The 13,796-nt window shown below is 42.8% G+C and overlaps 1 protein-coding gene across 2 annotated transcripts; it reads right to left on the minus strand.

Annotated features, from left to right (window-relative positions):
- Positions 1–404: 404 nt before the first annotated feature.
- Positions 405–13,402, minus strand: LOC148658567 (CMRF35-like molecule 1). Of its 2 annotated transcripts, XM_088639922.1 has the most exons (6): positions 12,850–13,402; positions 8,610–8,942; positions 6,407–6,517; positions 3,802–3,906; positions 1,620–1,663; positions 405–1,500 (listed from the first exon to the last, which is right to left on the minus strand). In XM_088639922.1, the coding sequence occupies exons 1-6, from the start codon at positions 12,884–12,886 to the stop codon at positions 1,327–1,329; spliced, it is 804 nt and encodes a 267-aa protein (XP_088496048.1). In that variant the 5' UTR covers positions 12,887–13,402; the 3' UTR covers positions 405–1,326. The 2 variants fall into 2 exon arrangements, 1 of the variants encoding a protein (XP_088496048.1); XR_015940102.1 differs by lacking the exons at positions 3,802–3,906; positions 6,407–6,517; positions 8,610–8,942; positions 12,850–13,402 and adding an exon at positions 2,847–3,340 and having other exon boundaries at positions 1,407–1,500.
- Positions 13,403–13,796: the final 394 nt, after the last annotated feature.

The following is a 13,796-nucleotide window of genomic DNA, read 5'->3' on the forward strand; positions in this document are numbered from 1 at the left end:
TGTGTTGTCACTCTGTGACATGCCCAGAAGACGCTAAAGGAAAACGCAATCTACACACGTCAGGAGAATAAACAAAGCTCCTCCTCTACTGCTCAGTTGGGACAATTAATACCCAGATATTTAATATATGTTTTGTTTTTAGAAGGTTTCTGTTTTGGACAGTGTTTCTGTTAAGAGCTTAAAGTGGTCATTAATGATCCTTCAAGATGTTTCAGCTTTGTCTGATTGTGATGCCTTGTGACCTGTTACATGTTAAGAAATAAAAACACAGAAAGGATCTTAGTCTCTCATGAGATGGCATCATGCCTGTCCCTGAAGTCTGTGCACAAGACCAACCACCCTTCTACATCATGGCAATTCTGTGACTGATTGAAAGACATCACAGTCAAGAAAACAGGCAAGGGAGGAATTAAAATTATGTGTTTTATTTTATGCAAAAGAACTTACATACATCCCTTTGAGCACTTAGACTGGCATCATAAGCATAATTACTGGAATTTATAGAGGTATAATACAGAGCTTCTCAACAAAGCAAAGATAGCCAGCCAATTAGAGGCAAGGTTTCTCACATCAACCAATCAGAGGCAATCCTTTTCTCCTCAGCCAATCAGAGGGAATCTATCTCTCATCAACCAATCGGAGGCAAACCTTCTCCTGACAGATGACCAGACCTTAAGAGCTCCTACAAACTAATAGCACATATGCAGAGAATTCCTATTTTTAGGAACTGATTAGTTTGGGGGTTTGGAGATCCATGCTCAGTCATATATGATTATAGATATAGCTCAGTCATATATAGGTTATCCATCATGGTATAAACTATAAAGTATACTAATACTTTGTGTGAGTTGGAGTAGGAAGCTGTGCTGCTGTAGGTATGACAAAAGAATAAGGAGAAGTTATTTCCACGCTTAAGAGCAGAAAAAATGCATAGCTGAAATCTTCTGTTTTGTCTTCTTTCTACACTTCTATTATCAGTGTAGAATGAAGCTCTGCGTGTTCATCGGTATGTGCGTTTACAATGTTCCCTATAGCTCTGTTCACAACATCAGCGTGCTTGATAGTTTAAAAGATTTCAGTTTTGATTTAGAGCTACTGTTATTTGCTACGTAATTGTCTTCTCAAATGCTTGTATAAATGCACGGAGCAATTATAAGAATTTATAAACAAATGTCATTAAAATCCTTCCAGCATCCATTTGTATTGGGATGTTGCCACTTCATTGAAAAGGGCGAAGAATGTTTCGGTATCAGGGAAGACAAGACTGGCTTCCCTTGCGCCTGTGTCGTCACCTGTAGGAGTGTGTGTCCACAGTGCAGGCCCAGCTCAGTGGGCTGTCACCAGAAAGTAAACCTCACTGTCCTTGGGTGTGTCCACGGGCAGCTGTGCGAGGGAGTAGAGTCCCTGGCTGTCCTCCTCCTGATGGTACGACACGCTGTAGTACACTGAGGACAGGGGCTTGATCCCAGCGGCGGTGCCAACATTTGCATATTCAGCATCCTAAGTAAGACAGGGGTAAACTGAATCAATCGATAACGGTCAAAATTTGCAGCGTCTTGTTAGGGTTCAGCTCAGTCGCTGTAACAGTGAAGGATTGTTGTACGGTAAATGAAAGTTACCTGTGCAGCGTCTGTGAAAGTTCTCCTGGTTAGATGGTCCTTGGCTGAAAAAAAGCCCACATTCAGTAGGTCATATAATAATAATTACAGCAACAAAGTGGGTGAAGAGAGCAAATTATACAAATCAGCTTTTGTGTAAAACTGTACAGTAGCATTATATTGATGTATTACAGTGTCCTTAGTTATCAGGCTATCCTTCAGAACGATACACAAGGCCACTTGTTCCAGTGCTGGCATACCAGGGCAAGGTGTCGTAAGAGCATTTGAACAGGCAGGTCTCAGTGAAACAGATGCACAGGGTTCCTATATGTGCAGTGTGAACCAAACCTAAACCTAAACTCCTCTTTAAGCTTTGAGCTGCACTTTATTTTTACAAAATCCCTCTCTAATAATAGATTGGCAACTAAACTGCCAGCTTCAAAATCCCCAAATCACTTTTCCGAAAACAAAAACCCTCTTTCATTCCTAAGTTTGGCTCGTCCCAAGGATTCACAGAACCATATCAGGAAGAATTTCCATCTTGCGTCCTCCTACCTCTTTTTTACACGCTGTTACTCCTGGGAAGTCTCGCATGACAAGCACACAGAAATCAAAATCTAAAATGATGCTGTATGCACAAGCCCTCTCTAGAACATTGTTACCTATCATAGCTAGAATGTGCTCTAAGGAACAGAGTTAGAGTTTGGGGCTTTTTCTTCTGCTTTATTTTCTGGCCACTAGTGGCAATACTTTGTTCAACATGAAAAGTGTGCCCTGCTTTCTCTGCTTACACTTATGTAGGCCTTGAGGAGGAGTGACACTTTCCGACGGGTTACCAGCCAATCAAGCAACTTGTAGCATTGTCAGTATAATCCTGCGTTAGTAAAACTGTTAACTCAAAAGCCACTGATTTTTACAGTGGGATTTGTTTCACACTGTTATTCATTAACAGTGTTTATCCTCTGTTAACATAATTATATCCAACCTAGTAGATGGTAGGGGAAAAAATACCCCTCTTAAATGGGATACTAATACGCCAGCACAATGTCTTTCCTGGATGCAGATTTTATGCCACTGTAGCTAAATGTAAATCCATATGAACTACAACATATTACAAAAATATTTCACATTTATTAACAACCGTGTGCTGCCAGTGTAGAGTGGAATGAGAAATTAGAGTAACTCAAGGAGAATGGTCATTAAAAATTGACCTGGTCAGAGCCCTGACCTTGATCCCAAAGAACACACCTGGGATCAACTGCAGCTGTTCAGGAAAAGACTGCAGAATCCAACTGGGCTACAAATTACAATCCAGGAGGCACAATATTCCTCTGCAAAGTGTTGTGGAATCTTTATCAGAGAAGAGCCAGGAAAGGTGTTCTCATTCACTCAGTAAGGCATTTATTCATATTGCGCAATAGGGGAAGACAGCAACCACCGGTCTGTGCAGCAAGTGGGAGCTGATTTCCAAAGTAAAATAGAGAAAAGTCCCTTATTTTATACACTTAGCTGATGCAGCACCTCAACTTGTTTACTTCATTATGGTTGGTTAGTAATACAAAGACAGGCAAGACAGTAATTTTCCAGTCCTTAGAGGTCTTAGCCTTGAACGACAGAGAAGACAGCTACGTGCAGTTTTGTATCTGCCTTTTTTGCTGGGGCAGAGATAAACATATTCTGAGAACATCCCATGCCCTTGACTCGCTGGGTACAATCACACTTTGTTCAAAGAATCCAGCTGCTTTTACAACAAAGCTCTGCTCGTAAACGATATTTTTAGGATAAAACACTTTTCTTCAGTAACTTTCCATTACAAAAGCTAAAGGATGGTCCTATTCCGTTAAATACATTGTCATTAATTGTATTTCATGAAAGTTCCTAGTAGCTTCGGTGAACAAGTGTATGCACGGTACAGTTGTTAGACAGTTCCACGTTGCACATTCAGGCACTTACAATTACTTTCACTGTACAGCTAGCTGCCACTGCAGCTCCTGCTGCACAGGTATAGTCATCAGCATCAGCACGTGTCCCATCAGGCCATTGACAGCTTCACTGCAGCAGCTCATAGTCACAGAGGAGGGGTCAGTCACAGGTTACTGAGTCTGGAGAGAGCAGCTCTGCTGCAGCTCTGTTCAGCACAGCCAGGCCCTGGGCAACAGTGCTCTGCTGAGCTTCACTGATGGGCCAGCTGGAGGAGACTTACCCAGGGAGCGTTTGGCTCTCCTCTGTGTGAAGAGAATGACAGCTGCCACCAGGAGCCCACAGGCTATCACTGAGAGGACTGCCCCAGTCACAATGTGGGTGTCTACTGCAAAACACACACAGTGCTCATAAATCGCATGGCTTTCAATAATGTGATTGCTGTTATCATGCTCAACATACCCAACACTCAAAACTCAACACTAAAGAATATTTTTAGAAATGCATATAGGCTATATTAAAAAGTGTCCTTGTCTCTGATTATCAGCCTTTATGAAAATGAACTTTTCAGAATAAACCAGTGCCATTCCTGCTTGCAGTTAGAAAATTGTGGTTCTAGCACACCAGGACTAAAATTATCTCTTGAAATAAGGAAGCGAAGTGGAAACTGGGAGGCACTTAAAGCTGAAGGGGGAACAAAGGTTACAGGACAGACTATTTGTGGCTTCCCCTGGCAGCACGTACAGTACCACAGTGGCAGAAAATGTCAAAGAGCACCGCACTCCCAATCCAAACACAACCTTCAAGTAAGAGCCGCACACAACCTGGGCTTCCACTATCATGCTTTTCGTCAACTCTTGCAGCCATTGTGTCACAGTCTGTAAAACAGAAGGAATGCCTAAATTCGTACGATTTACAGGAGGGGATGCCTTGTTAGGATATCACAAGGCTGCTTTCCTAATTTGACATGAAATTAAATAAGCCGTTTTAAAATAACCTGGCACAGGGGGTGTGGACTGCTGCTGCTTTGCAAAACTCTAGCTGTTTGCCACAGAATTTAGTGGCTTAGAGGAAAAAGCCCTTCTGTTATGCAATCTGTGCAAACGGGTTTGCCGGGGGATCTCCAGCCACCCACAAATCACTTCATGACAGCAGTTAGCAAAGCAGGAGCAGGATTTGTAAACTTTACTTTATGATCTTTGACTGTTGAGGACGAAAGACTGGAACAAATAATTGCTTCATCACACCGAGCTTGGTGTCCATTCGTGGTTGTGATGTCTTGGACAATCTTAAAGAAAGAACCATGTGGGGTTAGCATTCTTTGGCTTAATAAGAGTGGAGATCTGATCAGCATGGTTGTGTTATTTTCCACAGCATTTGTCTGTAGCTAGAAAATGTCATGTTACACATTGTCTGTTATAGAAGGCATGGCTGTTTCCTTTGTTGTGTGCCACGGATTTACGTTATTTATTTTTTGGGCCTTTTATTTGTGTGGATGTGTAGAGGGAAGCAAATGATGTTAGTGATGAGGGACGCTTGCCGATGAGTCAAGAAGATTTGATGGATGATTGTAATGGATGAGCTACTACAGCACTTCATCTTGCACGCTTCTGTATAGTGTTGGTGTGATCAAGTTTTATATAGTTGTATAGTGTTGATGTGATCAAATTTTATATAGTTGAATAGTGTTGGTGTGATGAAGTTGTGTGTAGTTGTATAGTGTTGGTGTGATCAAGTTTTGTGTAGTTGTATAGTGTTGGTGTGATCAAAGTTTATATAGTTGAATAGTGTTGGTGTGATGAAGTCGTGTGTAGTTGTATAGTGTTGGTGTGATCAAGTTTTTGAAAATTCTGATCAATGTGAATTAATTCAGGTGGGTAGCTGCGTCCGCATGCGTAGGCTGCAAAGGAACAAGTAAAGGTTTATTCCATGCTGAAAAGAGAAGAAAGAAGACACAACTTTTCAGCCGTGTAGCCTTCTTCAGGTGTGAGAAAGACAGGGCAGTAGGCAAAGGTAATGTAGCATAGGAGAACAAAAGCTGGGAGAGAGGAGGAGTGAGAGGCGGGAGCAGGGGACAGACAGAGAGGCCAATCAAGAGGGGTGAAGTCAGAATAGGTGTAGAGAGGTGTGAAATGAAACCTACAATGAATAGAGAGAATTTAGAAGAAAAGTAGTCTGTCGTTAAGAGAAGGGGGAAGGTGTGATCTTACAGTAGCTGCAGGATAATTTTGGTTTCTGTAGTCTTTCTGATGTATGAGTTCGGAAAACCGTCTTTGAGAACACTCTGTCTGTGTTCTTTTTCCAATGTGAATTAAAGTTTGCGAACCAAACTTAGTATTAATAACAGTTGCTGTAATAGTAGAAAACATTAGTGGACACATTGCATTGTGTTGCATTGCATTGTGTTATTCCATATATTATTACTCTTAGTAATATCTAAGCCTTTTGAATAGCAGTGTACAGTTTATGATACATATTCTGGTAGTAATTAAGAATACTTAGAAGTATGCTTAATATAGACTCTTATAATTCTGTCAAGTGTTCCCACTTAATAATATACTGTATATATAGAATGTTATGGATATATTTTAATAGGCAAAAATATATTTTAATATCCTTCTCAGCTTCTGCAGTCTGAGTGAGTTTGTGTAATGACCTTGAAAAGACATAAGAAAGTGAGAACAGTCTGAACGGAAGAAAGGTGGCTGAAGAGAAGAGGCCATTAGCCCATCTAGCCTGTTTGGTAGTTAGTAGTTAACTGATACAAGGATCTCCAGGGTATCGGCTCAAAGAAAAATCCGTCACAACAAAATACAATGTTTGGAAGATTCCTGCACTCTAAATCACCACCAGTGAGAGGAACTGACTGTGCAAGCAAACAAGCTCACCTGTGAACTCCCTGCCTCCTGTCTGGGTGTTGTGGACTCCTGGTGGGGTGGCAGTGGCCTCCTCTGTAACAGTCCCTGGACTTGAGGGGGACAGCATGGAGACTGTAGGAGCTGAGGAGACAAACAGTACGGAGCTACAGAGCTACAAGCCAGAGAGACTTACCAGGCCAAACTTCTAATTCACTCCTACGGGAAATTCCTATTTCAACATCCAGCAGGTTGAAATGAATGTTGAAATAACATCCCAGGACATGAGACAATGCGATCGTGAGACTAGTAAAAACAGTAAACAAGGGAATTAAATTATTAATTTCACTTTTAAGTAATTAAGCAATTGTCTGTCAATTCAATATTAGTACAACTTAACATGACCCTAAAACAGCCCTGTAGAGCTAAATGAGAGGTGGGATTGATGAACCTGCTTGATCTAGGAAATATGAGAGCAGGACTGCATTAATATTGTCATCACGGACCTGGGCCACAGGGTTCAGGACTATTTTCCCTTTTATTTATTTTTTTGCTCACACTGTATGGAAGAGAGTAGTAAATTAGGACACGGTGCTGCCAGTGAGGGACACACCACTTGTCCAATCAGAGCTGTCCCTCCTGTACCCCGCTGCAGAGCTTGTCGAGTGACATAAGATGAATGACTCAGTGGGAGAACCTGTCTCCTTGAGCCCCTCCTTGTTATGCCATTGTGGGTATAAGGAGTGCTGCTTTGCCAAACCTCTTGGTATTTGCCACAGACCTACAGGCCTGGTATACCAGTTAGGCCTTTAGAGGGAAAAACAGCTCCTCTTGGCTATGAGCCAAGATGTAAAGACACAGCTGGAGATTCCAGACTTGGTGGGTTCCAGCTACAAACTCCTCAATACCTCAATAAGTGTTTTCAGCTATCAGTTGTGTCACACGTTTACTCCCAACAGAAGCTGTGCAAAATAGTTACACCTTTTAAGTAGGACAATGTTTAAACAGGACGACATGAGGAATGGGAAGTCAGCACACCACGAGCAGAGGGAGTTGGATTAGCGCCCGTGGTCTTTGTGTGAAACAATTTCTAGTCTACAGTAACCTGCCCAGGTGATGACAGCACAGTAAGTATTAATAATGGGCTCACTAGTTTACATCATATCAAACCTGCCCATAATATTGTAAACTGACAAATGTACATCTTTTTATTTCAATTAACAAAATTACATGCTAATTATTGTATGTATTATAAATGTAACTTATATATTCCATATAAATACTGTAAATACAACTATTTCAATGGAACAAGTAATGGGTTTATTCCATGCTGAAAAGAGAAGAGAAAAAACACAACGTTTCGGCTGTGAAGCCTTCTTCAGGCTTCAGACCGTTATTAACAACTGGTCCATTTTACAGGGCGGTCCCTCCATCATCTCATCTCATCTCATACCGCCGACCACCCAATCTACGTAAACTTCTGGTTCACAGTTCCCTTGACCGCACTCGGCAATCATCCCCAAGCAAATACATATCTAACAACACGCTCATTCAGGGCCCCTCAGGACAATTCCGGATCACCCAGACAACATCCTGTACCTCCAGCAACCTCATTTACTGTGTCCCCTGAACAGAAAATGCACGTTGGGGAAACCAGACTAGGAGACCGCTTCAGAAAACATGTTAGGGCTGTGAAGATTAAAGATTTCTCCAAGCCCATAGTTTCTCATTTCACCTCAGACGGCCATGAGCACACTGATCTCTCTGTCTCTGTTCTCAAAGAAGGGTTTCTCAACTCCCATCGCAGAAAAAAAAAACAGAAACAAAACTCACCCTGAAACTACGTTCACACCATCCCCCTTCTCTCAATGACCGACTTATTTTGGTGTAATTTTCTTCATTCTCATGCAGGTTTTGACTTCACACCTTTCTTCACCCTTCTTCACTGCACTTCCTGAGTGACCTCTCTGCCTCTCTGCCCCTCCTGCCTCCTCCCCTCTCCCAGCTTTCGTTCTTCTGCGCTATTTAATCTTTTCTGTCTGCCCTGTCTATCTCACACCTGCAGAAGGCTTCACAGCCAAAACGTTGTGTTTTCTCTCTTCTCTTTTCAGCATGGCATAAACCTATTACTTGTTCCTTTGCAGACTACGCATGCTGGAGCAGCTACCCGCCTGAAGTACTTCAACTATTTGTATTATCTATCGAAGTCAAATTTGACATTAAATTGACTGTGTACCTCGTGTATCAATGCTCACTATTATTTTTGTGTATTTATCAAATCCCCATTGCTCCAGTCCACAGTAATACACCGCAGTGTCCTGCAGGGTGAGATTATTCATGGTCACAGTGAAGGCCTTGACTGAAGTGTTGACAAACAGAGAGAATCTCCCCACAGTGACCTCAATGTCCATCTTGCCAGTTTTAATGAAGACATCCTTATTCCAACAGGGATCCCGACACCAGTACTTCTCCTTGTGCTGATACCCATCTGGATAGTCGCACTCAATCTCTACACGTCCTCCTTCAGATCCATTCACTCTCCTCTCTGCTGACATCACACAGCTGAGAACTGGGAAAAGACAAAAAAACAATCGGGATGGAATGATTCTTAAAAAGAAACAAAGAACTTTGTGCCTTTGAGAGAAATCTAAGTGTTTAACCAGGAACTGCTGTAGGTAGGTCCAATTGGACCCTTAATCTCTTGTGTTAATTGATGCAGGTAATGAAACTGCTTGCTTTTTTGCGCACTCAGCTCTTCGCTTCAGCACATGGAACGTCATGCAACCTCTCCATAACTTTAATCCCTTATTCTGACACAGACACTTAATTGGCAGTCTGTTCAAGATGAAGAGAGATCGTAGGGCATGACAATGTACCTAATTCTCTCAAGTCCAATTGGTTACATTTCAGCTAACACATCTGAATGAACAGAGTTCTGAAACATGGTTGATACCACTTTCAAACCCCATAAATCATTTTAACTGGTAAAAATTGTTTTGTTAAAAAACACACTGAAAATTGAAATTGATGAGCCTCTATTAAGACCTTGGTAGGAGCAAATACCAGAAGACAGTGTTGCTCTAGATCTAGCATTGAGAACTGCTGGTTTAAAGGATCTCTTCCCAGATGTCTACTAGGAGGCCAGCACTGTATTGTGTGATGAATAATGTTCCTTGTTCTTTCAAGCTCCAGGTTTTGTTTACTACACTGCAATACAGACACACACATCTCAGGACAGACACCTACACTGCAATACAGACACACATCTCACCACAGACCAGACACCTACACTGCAGTAAAGTCACACACAGCTCAGGACAGACACCTACACTGCAGTAAAGTCACACACAGCTCAGGACAGACACCTACACTGCAATACAGACACACACATCTCAGGACAGACACCTACACTGCAATACAGACACACATCTCAGCACAGACCAGACACCTCCACTGCAGTAAAGTCACACACAGCTCAGGACAGACACCTACACTGCAGTACAGACACACACATCTCAGCACAGACACACAGCTCAGGACAGACACCTACACTGCAGTAAAGTCACACACAGCTCAGGACAGACACCTACACTGCAATACAGACACACACAGCTCAGGACAGACACCTACACTGCAGTACAGAGACACACATCTCAGCACAGACACACAGCTCAGGACAGAAACCTACACTGCAGTATAGTCACACACAGCTCAGGACAGACACCTACACTGCAATACAGACACACACATCTCAGCACAGACACACAGCTTTGGACAGACACCTACACTGCGGTAACGTCACACACAGCTCAGGACAGACACCTACACTGCAATACAGAGACACACATCTCAGCACAGACACACAGCTTGAGATAGACACCTACACTGCAGTAAAGTCACACACAGCTCAGGACAGACACCTACACTGCAATACAGACACACACATCTCAGCACAGACACACAGCTCGGGACAGACACCTACACTGCAGTACAGACACACACACACAGCTCAGGACAGACACCTACACTGCAGTACAGACACACACACACAGCTCAGGACAGACACCTACACTGCAATACAGACACACACATCTCAGCACAGACACACAGCTCAGGACAGACACCTACACTGCAGTAAAGTCACACACAGCTCAAGACAGACACCTACACTGTAGTACAGACACACACACACAGCTCAGGACAGACACCTACACTGCAGTACAGACACACACACACAGCTCAGGACAGACACCTACACTGCAATACAGACACACACATCTCAGCACAGACACACAGCTCGGGACAGACACCTACACTGCAGTACAGACACACACACACAGCTCAGGACAGACACCTACACTGCAGTACAGACACACACACACAGCTCAGGACAGACACCTACACTGCAATACAGACACACACATCTCAGCACAGACACACAGCTCAGGACAGACACCTACACTGCAGTAAAGTCACACACAGCTCAAGACAGACACCTACACTGTAGTACAGACACACACACACAGCTCAGGACAGACACCTACACTGCAGTACAGACACACACACACAGCTCAGGACAGACACCTACACTGCAATACAGACACACACATCTCAGCACAGACACACAGCTCGGGACAGAAACCTACACTGCAGTATAGTCACACACAGCTCAGGAAAGACACCTACACTGCAATACAGACACACACATCTCAGCACAGACACACAGCTCAGGACAGAGACCTACACTGCAGTAACGTCACACACAGCTCAGGACAGACACCTACACTGCAATACAGACACACACATCTCAGCACAGACACACAGCTCAGGACAGACACCTACACTGCAGTACAGACACACACAGCTCAGGACAGACACCTACACTGCAATACAGACACACACAGCTCAGGACAGACACCTACACTGCAGTACAGAGACACACATCTCAGCACAGACACACAGCTCAGGACAGACACCTACACTGCAATACAGACACACACATCTCAGCACAGACACACAGCTCAGGACAGACACCTACACTGCAATACAGACACACACATCTCAGCACAGATACACAGCTCGGGACAGACACCTACACTGCAGTACAGACACACACAGCTCAGGACAGACACCTAGATTGCAGTACAGACTCACATAACTCAATAAAGACACCAACACTGCAGTACAGACACACACAGCTCAGAACAGATATCTACAGTGGAGTACAGACACACACAGCTCAGTACAGACACCAACACTGCAGTACAGAGACACACGGCTCAGTACAGACACTGACACTTCAGTACAGACACACACAGCTCAGAACAGACACCAACACTGCAGTACAGACACACAGCTCAATACAGAAACCTACACTACTGGACAGACACACACAGCTCAGGACAGACACAAAGCTCAGTGCAGTCATCTAAACTGGAGTGCAGACACACACAGCTCAGAACAGTCATCTACACTGGAGTACTGATACATACGGCTCAGGACAGCCACAGAGCTCAAGACAGCCCTACACTGCAAAACAAACAAACACAGCTCAAGTTCAGTCGGCTCTGTTAAACCGCGAAGACAAAACCACATCTTGCAAACCACATCTTTTGATTTAAAGACTTATTACTGAAAATACACAGGAAATATGTTTAGTAATTTTTATGACAAATGTTTAATTTGTTAAAAAAGTTTTTTATAAAAACACAAAATATTGCACTCATTCTTTTCTAACAAATCGTCAAATTATCATTTGAAACAACATTTCCTGTCCCGTACACACCTTTCTCAGGGTGAGCGGACTGTCAGGATTAAAAGAAATCTTATTACTAAGAAAAATGTTAGTAATATTTTTTAAAACCTCTCATGGTTCCAATGTATTATATCAATTTGTAGAATAAGTTAGTAGTACAGTTACTAAAGTTTATAAGGTTATTACTGCACAAGCCTTTAATCATTGCCTTTTTCTTGGGATTTGACCGCTACACCTGAGCACTGTACTCAATGGGTTGTAAGACAACATCCAGCCCCAGTTTTATAGTGAAATCACTGGACATTCAGTGCTAATTGAAGTATTAATATCAGTTGGTGGAAACCGATTAGATTGAGACACTCTGCATCGGAAGCAAGAGTGAAGATTCTGGAGGAGCTTGGTCAAGGCGAGAGGAAGCTTGTCTTGACCGTAGCAAAAGCAGTTCACTGGGCACACATGCACATACTGTTAAGTAAAGCATGCAAACTCCACGCAGAAGGTGCCACAGTCCAGGGTAAAACCCGTGAGCTAGGAGGCTGTGCCGCTGTCTGGAAGTGTACTGTCCCCCCCCCAATTGAATTGCTCAGAAGAGTCGGTATGCGAAGCTCAGTGCCTTAGGTCCCAGCTTATCTTGTGAAGGTCCACAAAAAGACCCAGAAAATAGCAGATTTTTTCCTCAACAAAATTGGTCACTGTTATGAATTAAAATACCTCGACTTACCCGCGAGGAAAGAAGGGATCTGCACAGACGGTCTCATATTTCTCCGATAGAGTGTAAAGGTTTCTGTGCTTACTTGTCAAGCTTCCTGCTACCTTATAAAAGGAAATGAGCAAAAAGCTCTTTCATGAGTCTAGCTGTGGAACAGAAGGACAGAAAGGAACTAAGCATCAGTGCAGCCCTTCCGATTTTTTTTAAAAAAGATCAAATAATCAATAATGAGCTTTCCACTGTAGCACAAGACAGACCACTGATGTTTAAAGACTCAGAGATATGGTTTGTACAGCCTGAACAGGCTCAATATAATCTAAATTAAGGCAACCATAGAGTCTCGTAGTTTTGGCCAAAGGGGATGTGAGGTCAGACAAGCACTAGACAACAGGAGGAAGTTGTGCTCATGGTCTCCAAAAAGCACGCTCAGCCTTATGATGCAACAAGCCAGCTGTTATGTGTGAGGTGTCTGACTTTGGATGGATGTGCATTCTGTGTGAAGTTTGCATGTTCCACTCATTTCCAGGCATTTCTTCCATTTGCACCGGTTTCCTCTCCCCCCCCCCCCACCCCAAGAAAACATGCTGTCTATTTTAGTCAGCTTTGGGCAATCGGTTTTTGGGTCTGCACCCATCCAGCATGAATGTTTAAATGCCCCACTCACTGTTTTATTTTTTCAATCTGTTAAGTTTAGCAAATAAATAGCAATTGTGCATTACAATGTGCAGAAATATGTCAAGCTTAAGGATGTTCCCTGCAGAGGTTATGTTAACTTCTTTTCACTTAGAGATTATGAAACATGCAATTTGACCAGGGGTGCCAAAACTTTAGCATACAACTATACATTTAAGTTAAGTTAACTTTCCGACCCTCATATCAACATTATCCGTGAATCTACAATTAAGGTATCAAAAAATTAAATCGTTTCTGGTATATTGACCCAGTATATTGACCTAAAT

This window comes from Lepisosteus platostomus, chromosome 7 (assembly GCF_059453375.1).
Source record: "Lepisosteus platostomus isolate fLepPlt1 chromosome 7, fLepPlt1.hap1, whole genome shotgun sequence".
NCBI lineage: Eukaryota > Metazoa > Chordata > Actinopteri > Semionotiformes > Lepisosteidae > Lepisosteus > Lepisosteus platostomus.

Excerpts from the sequence above, each read along its gene's own strand:
- LOC148658567 (XM_088639922.1), bottom strand. The coding sequence starts at position 12,886 with ATGAGACCGTCTGTGCAGATCCCTTCTTTCCTCGCGG. Across the intron at positions 8,943-12,849 it reads GATCCCTTCTTTCCTCGCGG|TTCTCAGCTGTGTGATGTCA; the intron begins GTAAGTCGAGGT and ends GTCTTTTCCCAG. Across the intron at positions 6,518-8,609 it reads AGTGAGCATTGATACACGAG|CTCCTACAGTCTCCATGCTG; the intron begins GTACACAGTCAA and ends TTGTCTCCTCAG.